The 8,600-nt window shown below is 45.6% G+C and overlaps 1 protein-coding gene across 1 annotated transcript in view; it reads right to left on the bottom strand.

Moving 5' to 3' along the window:
- Nucleotides 1-6,234: 6,234 nt before the first annotated feature.
- LOC107140236 overlaps nt 6,235-8,600 on the bottom strand; it is a 24,355-nt gene continuing 21,989 nt past the window's right edge. Inside the window, exon 2 of the mRNA XM_015483290.2 lies at nt 6,235-7,341. Coding sequence (XP_015338776.1) covers nt 6,241-7,341 — 1,101 coding nt within the window. The 3' untranslated portion in view covers nt 6,235-6,240. The remainder of the gene's footprint in view (nt 7,342-8,600) is intronic.

Below are 8,600 nucleotides of genomic sequence, written 5' to 3'. Positions count from 1 at the left end.
TCTATATGCTTATTTCATTTTAGATCATAATATCACATTCAATTACATTTACTGGTCATTGACTTTTGGCTACATAAGAAAAACGAATCGCCATGAATAGTTTTTAAAATGTTGAATTCTCAGGAGGCACTCCCAGAAATCCTTACTCTATTAATCTGAGATGCACCTTGGGCATCAGTATTTTTTTAAAATATATATTTTTTAGTTGCCGATGGACCTTTATTTTATTTTTTTGTACACGGTGCTGAGAATTGAACCCAGTGTCTCACATGTGCCAGGCAAACGTTCTGCCACTGAGCTACAGCCCCAGCCCTGGGCATCATTATTTTTAAAAAACACCCCATGTGCTTCTAAAGTTTAGGCAAAGTTTAGAACTACTGCTGGGATATTAGACAATTAGAATCAGGCTTTATGGGGGAAAATAATTAGACATTGGTTTCCTAATTGAATTTAGTATGTGATTCACCAGAATGTTAAGTAAGGTGATAAAAATATAGGCATTTTTGTCTTCTGAATAACCATTTCACCCTGAGGTTTGGAAAGACATTCAAACTTGGTTGTTCAGTTAACATGTATCCTCACCTCTTCTATCTTTCTCTGGCTATCATTTGTCCTGACCATCCTAGGTCATCTCCCCTCTCCTGAGCTGTTCAAGTCAGCTGAACTAATCTCTTCAGAATGTTTTCTCATTTCAGCCATTTCTGTGCTGCTCTTCTGGATCTTTGAGGTCTTTTGCTCTCTCTGCTTCTGCTTCTGTACTGACCTTAGCTGCTTAGTGGCTCTGCTATTTGCCTTCCTCTCTGGCTAGGCCCTCCCTGAAGGGCCTCAGGCCTCTGTTGGCCAGGACAGATGTTTTTCACATCTGGCCCCTCCCCCCCAGTGTGAACTCAATCAGAAACAGACTCCTCCATTCCTCCCTTAGGGCGCTGCAGTTTCTCCCTAAGCGGGAGCACAGCCTCTGGTCCTTGTTTTTTTGTACCAACTAGGAAAAAGTTCATGTGGCAACTACAGAATTATTGTGAGTTGTAGAGAGCAAGGAGCAGGAGAGCTGGCCTAAGTTGGCTGAGGGCCCCAGAGTTGATTAAGCCTTTCCAAGTTCATATGTGCTGTGTAGGGTGCCACAAAACCACGTGGAAAACTTAATATGATTCTGTAAGGGGATAAGCGTTGTCTGGGTAAGTTGATGCTTCAGCAGTGAATGCACACAGTGGCAGCCTTGGGAATTTACACAGAAGACAGCAGGGCAGACAGAAAAGGCCTTATAGAAATAGGGGTGACAAGCAGGACTGCTGGCTTCTAGGCCTAAATCTGCTCCTGACTGTACCATCTTTGGAAAGTACAGTTGTCTTTGGGTTTCAGTTTCCCAACCTGTGAAATGAGGGACTGTATACCAGACTTTCAACATGCATGTGAATCTCGGGGTCTTATTCAAATACATCTTCTGATTTAGTGAGGGATGTGAGGTTCTACATTTCCATATTCCCACTGCTGTTTGTCCATGGGGTAGCAAGATTCTCGAGGACCCTTGGGATCTCTCATCTCTACAATCCAAGATCCTGGTAGGTGACCTCTCAGATATTATTTGGTCCCTGGCCAGTGTCTCCTCTGTTCCTTCCATCCCTACCACTCATTCTAGTTCTCAGGAACAAGAAATCTTCATAGATGGGCTTGGTGTAGCTGCCTCCTTTTTATGCTCATCCTTCTTTAAAAACCTGGTCTCTCACATTCCTCCTTCCCAAAGGGCCCCCGCAGTCCAAAGCAAGTGCTTCTCCTTTCTTCCCTTTGACTGACCTTACTTTCTCATGTAGTTTTTATTCCTTGGCGTGTTCCCTGAATACCTTGGCTAGATCATAGGGGCAGTCTATGTCCCATCCAACCCATCAGTTTACGTGTGTCCACTGGACTCTGCAGAATGACTTCTATGTGGTTTCTTCCATGTTGGGCAGTACATTTCATTAAGCAAACCAATTGGTTACATCCTACCTCAAAATAGTCTTTATATTTCAGTCTTTGTGTCATGAAAAGATGTGGCATGGTGGACCACTGGCAAACTTCTTTTCTCTAAATAAAAGTACCTCAGAAAATAAGTTTTAAAACAGATATACCTTTTGATTGCAACCCAGCTTAATTGTATTTTTAGCAGAACCATTATATTGAGGATTTAATTCTGTGGTTAATGAAAACTGATCTTACTGTGTGACAGGGATGTCTTATGGTCCCTTTTTCTGAGTAAATTATGAATACAAATGCTTGAAGGCCTTCTGGGTGGGGCCTGTGCATGTGATAGGGCCAGCTCTGTTCAGTTCAGTATTTTCGGATGCATTGAATTGAATGAACTGCTCTATCCGCCAGGTTCTGGAACTTTGTGGCACCACAAGATGGCAGTATAGTATCAAATGTGGAAAGTTGATAGCTGCTGGATTTGTTTTGAGCCTCCCTAGAATGTTTGCACCTACACTTTAAATTGCACCACCTGCTCTGCCATTGAATTTCTTTGGACAAGAGAATCTGACTTTTTCCTGCGGACTTAGAAGTAGTACACTCAACTGCAAGGTGGGCCGTGCAGTTAAGACACTGTAATAAGACACAGTTTGCTCCTTAAACTTTGTTATGCTTTCCTCCTTGTTTTATGATACTTTCAAATTGCATTTATTATAAAGCAAAAAGAAAGTGTCCCCCATAACTTCTCCCACAAGTGATTTTAATGAGCTTTGGCTTTACTAATGTTTTTAACCATATTAGATTTTATTTACATTGATCTTCTTGCCACACAGCAACCACATCCCCCCACCCCCCAAATATGACAAGATTTTAAAAAACTAACACTTGTTTCATATAGTAATGAAGGACACCTCTACAGAGCCCAAATGGGTGTCCTGGCAAGGGACCCATTCATTTGCGTAACACAAGTGGACCTAAGGAGACCCTTCTTTACTCTTCCCATCCCTAAAATCAATTTTGAGTTTTTGATTCCAGTAGATACCATTTGGGTACTGGCAACATTTTATTCAAAATTTTAGCTTTAAAGGCAAATACCAGCTCTTGTATTTTAAATATAAGACTCTGAAATCAGTCTATAGTGATTATAGTACAGGTCTTTTTGCTGAATGTTGTCCTCAGAATGTAAATAGGGTTGGTTTGTTTCACAACCTTTCTTAGATGGGGCATTCTTACAGCCATTTGTGAAAGTTATCAAATATGGCATTTTACAAGGACATTTTGAATTAATAAGGTCAAAACCTTCAAAGTCAAACAGTTCCTTCTCTATCATATAGTTGAAAATGTGTCATTATTCAGAATACCACTACATTAGACAACCAGGATGCTAACCAGTGGTTTTTAGCTCTCTTTTTTCCCACATATGTGATCAAGACCTGCCCTCAAAATTCTATTTTATAAGAGAATATGTGAAGTTTGTGGCTGGTTTATGCACACTACAGCACAAGTGTTACCACATGGGTTAGATGCAGGACACTTATTGATACCTAAATTACAAAATAATTGTTCTTTAATAAATAAAAATGCTGGCAAGATAAAGATTTTTACAATGTCTGACTGCCAAAAATAAAATTGGCATGATAGCTAAAGTAGGTATTATTGCATATCTAATTTAAAAAATCTAACACAAAGAATGACTCTGGAAATGCTACTATCACAAAACTTTTCTTAAAAGTCTTTTGCATGAGAAAGATCAGTAAAGGAAGTAGTTTTCCTCCCATTAGTTAGAAAAAAAAAAAAAAAAACCCAACACTTTTTCCAGGAAAAGAGAACTAACATCTATGGAGAATGCACTGAAAAAGTCCCCTCCCATTCCACAATGATTGATGTCCCTGTCATTAGTAGGGTAGCTGACCATTTCTTATCTTGATTGACAGGTTAATAAGGGACCTGGGGCTATCTTTTCAGTATGAACACACAACCTTAGCAATTACTTTTAAATTATTGCTAATCTGCCAGAAAATAACAAGCATAAGGAATAAAAATATCTGAAAAAGAAATGTCTATGAAGGAGCTTTTACTTCCGGAGCTTTAAAAGGTTCAGTTCAGAAAACTTGCCAGAATTTAGTCAATAGATTTTAGGCACTGAGGATTTTTTTTTTTTTAAAGAAAAACTTGTAGTTTATAATAGTTCATTGGTTCAATTAGGAGCGGAAAAAGAAGGGAGTTTTGTAATGCAATTGTCCAGCAAAGGAAAACGCTTTAAATTGGGGGATTATGTGCGCAGACCACCTGTAGGGCATTCAGAGCCCTTTTCTATAATGCTTCAACCCATGTCTAGCTGCCTGCAGGCTGGCTAACAATGCCGGGAAAAGCTGTTTAAAAGGCTGAGCGCACTTGTGCCTCTGGTCTTCACTAACTGTTACAAGTCTTCCTCTCCCTCGCTCTCTCTCCTTTTTAAAGTAAAAGTCCCACATCCCTTTAATGGAAGAACTTTAAGGCTCCACGGTGGCCAATTGGTCTGCACCAAGAGGAGCCCGGCAGCAGGGAAAGAAACTTCAGACTATACAGCACATTTGGAGAGGAGAAAAGATCAAAGTTTTTCAAACTCAAAAGACCAAGTTCCCTACAGATTAACCCTATTCATTTAGCTCCTCTTAAAGGAATGATGTGCTGAGCCACTGGGCAGACAGGTAAAAAGTTCAACAATTGCCAAAACATTCTTCTGCTAATTCAACAGCCTTCTGCTCAAATAAATTAGCTTAGTCTTGACAGAGGAACAATAGCTTTTTCTCTAGGAAAAGAAGCACATTTGGTATACACAAGCATGGAAGGTTATTAAGATGTTAACCCGTTAGTTTAATCCATTAAAGAGTGCCTGCTCCAGTACCAGATTGTCAAGTGACTTATGCTGAAATGAGTGATCTATGGTTTAAAATATTAACCTCCACACTTCAGCAGTATGTTCAAACCCTGGAAAACCAGGTGTTTTCAAAATCACCGACGCGATATAAGGATGTGGGGTTTTGAAACCTTTAGTGATATTATACAAGATAAATAACAAGGCCTAAGTGGAAGTACTGCCTTTGCAAAAGTTCCATTTACATACACTAAGGTGAGTTGTAATCCATTGATCAGAAAAGAGGTACCAATGAAAACACTATCTTTGGGGAAGGTGCAAAAACTCACTTTTGATTTCAGTTCAACAATGATATTTACTTTGCTCACAGTTTAAGAACTAAAGGTTAACAGGTAATTTTCTCCATGCCTAAAGTCAGTGTACAGAATGGCAACCAGAAAATGTCCATTTTTCCCACGCGTCCTTAGTAAGCACTGTAAATATAACAGCTTAGAAGAGGCAGGGGGAGAGGGCAATGTTTAAATCATTTATCAAAAGTCATTTTATTGACAAAATAGAATACTTATATTTGTTCTTACAAGGGGTAGCCTCTAAACTTTTTACAAAAAATGTACACACTGTATATCTTTGGATATATACATATTTTACACATTTTTACAATTTAACAAATAATTATATAAATACATCCTCTAATGTAAGAAACCCGTATTTACTTGGGGTGTATAATTAAGACATTTCTTGTTTATTTAAGGCATTTGCCTGGTCATTAAGAATACCCAAACCGTGCAATCCCATTAGGTCGCAGTCATCCCTTCTCTAGGATATATTAGGAGTAAGTTTATGTAGGCAAGTGGAGGGAGAAAAAGAGGTCCCTCAGGTGAAATGTGTAGATCTGGCTTCAAGCTCAGCAAAGGGCAATCCACAGGGCTCCTATCTCAGGTTCTGGAAGTACTACAGAGTCCACCCTGCTCTGCCAAAGGAAATTAACGCCTGGCGGGAGGAGCTCCTGGAATATCAATGGAGGGAAGGGGGTTGGGTCTGGGAGGCTTCAATGCCAGGTACTTTGTTCTAAGCGAGTCATTTAAGTCCCAGCTAATGGATACCATTAAGAGTTCATTATCATGCTAATAGCAATCAACACTGTGAAGGGGTGGGAACCTCAGCCCGTTAAGTGTCCCTTCACCACACTGGGTCTCCTTCCTCTCCCCCTTTCCGCCCCTTCTGGGCGCCCCCTCCCCTCTGCTCAGACCTGGGACAATGGCATCTGCTTTGGATAAGACACGGAGCTGGCCGTGCCAGACCGCCACGTCAGGCCGGTGCTGACGTCGCTGTAGAGGGAGCCCCCGCCGCCNGAGGCAAAAGACCCGCAGGTCACCCGCTGTCCCCTTACCAGTCTCAATTGCTTGGATCCCCCTGGGACCCTCCGCGCACTGCCTGGAGGACTAGGGCAAGGGCCGAGGCGCGCAGCCGGCCTTGGCGCGCTCGCACACCGAGCGGCAGGGGGGCAGCGGCTTCTTGTAGTCCTCCAGGCAGATGGGCGTGTACATGCTGCACAGAAAGAACTTGAGGTCGGGGGAGCACTGGATCTCCACTAGCGGCCAGAACTGATGCACCTCAAGGCCCGCCTCGTCCTGCGTGTCGTGGTTGAACTGGTTGGGCATGTAGGTGTAGTTGTAGCCAATGCCTTTACACAGCGGCACGGTGATCTCTTGGCACGCCAGCTCTTTGGCCGAGGCGGCTGCTGCGCCGCTTGAGCGCTGCAGCAGCGCCAAGGCGGCCAGCAGAGAGGTCACTTCCAACAGGTAACCCCACTCCATGCTGCGCGCCTCGGCCCTTGCCCTAGTCCTCCAGGCAGTGCGCGGAGGGTCCCAGGGGGATCCAAGCAATTGAGACTGGTAAGGGGACAGCGGGTGACCTGCGGGTCTTTTGCCTCTCCTTGGGGAGAAGAGGGGATTTGCCAATAATCTAGCTCCTGTCCGGGGCACCTCTGCAACGAAGCACTCGCAAGCCTGGGCAGAGGTTGTCCGCACCTCCTTTCCTCCACTCCAGGAGAGAAGGTGGCTGCAGTCGCGTGCCACAGTCCCAGAGGGTCTGTCCCTCTTACTCTGGGTCTCACTCAGCTCTCGCGGAGCAGGGTGGCGGGCCCTTGGTCCATCGTCCAGTACACTCTCGTTTCCTCTCCCGCTCCTCTGGCCACTTCTCTGCTTGGCGCCTAGCAGCGGTGACTTTGTCGGGCACCTAGGGCGGCGGCGCAGCAAGTTTCCTTTCGGGCCGCGGTGCGCAGTCAAGATGGCTGGGCCAAGCTGCTCGCTGTGCCGGGTCAGCCCTCGCGGCCCCTTTTCGGCCCGCGAGGGCTCATGCCCGCCCCAAAGGCCGCGCCACCACTGTTGGAGTTCAGGACCCCGCACGCCCGAGGCCTCTGCGATCTTTCTCTGGCGTGAGTCCGTCAATCTGTACGCCGGGGACAGAAGGATCCGTCTCCAGGAAAAGTCCGCGTCGCTCTCTGGCCGCAGTCGGGTGAGATACAGGCAGTCCCCTTCTCGCTAGACACACAGAAGCAAATCCAGACTAGACGGAACCGACACCTGAGCGCCTCGGCCCGCGCCCAGCCGCCGCCTCCTCGGCAGGAGCAGCGCCCTTAGCCCAACTTCCCGGCTCCAGCCCCGCTAGCGCTGCGCGGCCGGCTCATGAATATTTATACAGCCTGGACTTGGTCTCCGCCCACCTCTAGGCTCACCAATCACCGGACGACAGGGCGGAGTCTACTCGCTCCCAAGGCTCAACCTTCCTTAAGGACGTCCATAGTGTCCTGATGGCCATGTGGGCTTTCTGCAGATGTAGAGTTTTGATAACCTTGGGATTGACCGCAGAGAGGGAGCGTTTGTTACGAATGTCCCCATGGACCTCTGTGAGTCTGAGATCTTGGTCCTATTTCCCAGAGTTTGTGCTTGGGGACGGAGTTTTATTGTAGTGTGCGCCTCCCAGTGCTCTTTCAAATCGGTCAAGCCCCTGCCTGCTAAGTCTCCACGAATGGGGTGACCTGCTGGAGATGGGGCCCTGAGGCTCCCATGAGAGCCATGGCAACTTGGACATCGCGCAATAAGCGAGTGAGCAAGGACCTACCCAGACCTGGACCCTTAGGGAACCCTGGAAGGACGTAGTTCTTAGGGGGTCTCAGAGTGATGGGTTTTGAGCCTTAGAGATGTGGCAGGAGTGGAATGACCTCAGTTCATTCTAGATGGGGGGGGGGGCTGAATTTGGGGCAGCCTAGTGAGGTGCTCTGGAGTCGGGCTGCAAGCGCACAAAGGTCTCGCTGCACAGGTGCCTGTTTGGGACTCCTCTGTGGCTCAGCTGTTTTACTTCGGGAACCTCAGTTTCATTACGTAGAAAGTGGGGTGATTATAGCATCTATCTCATAGGGGTTTTTGATAATTGGATGAGATAAAATACATAAACCATCTGGACGCAGTGCTTCCTTTACAAAAAGTAATTCCATTTCCTCTTTAAAAAATAAAATTAAAACAAAAACTTATAAATAGAATAGACTGGAAACTGCTACCGGAATCTCTATTCTCTTCCTATTTTAGGACATATATTCATCTATCCGAAGTTCACATGTTTTTGCCAGAGCCTCCTTTTCTATTGCGGGAGGCGGGGCTGCGCCCTGGCGCGGAGGCGCGGACACGTATCGGTGATCTGCACCCAGCCCTGGCTGCTTTTAGCAGCCACTTGGGATGCGGCCAACCAGAGCTGGCCCAGCCAGCTCTCCACCTTAAGAAGGACGGGGAGAGGGGACTTGGGG

The sequence above is a fragment of the Marmota marmota genome, unplaced genomic scaffold, assembly GCF_001458135.2.
Source record: "Marmota marmota marmota unplaced genomic scaffold, marMar, whole genome shotgun sequence".
NCBI classification, from domain to species: domain Eukaryota; kingdom Metazoa; phylum Chordata; class Mammalia; order Rodentia; family Sciuridae; genus Marmota; species Marmota marmota.
Note: the sequence above shows the minus strand (reverse complement) of the source record. Positions and strands in the feature narration are given on the sequence as shown.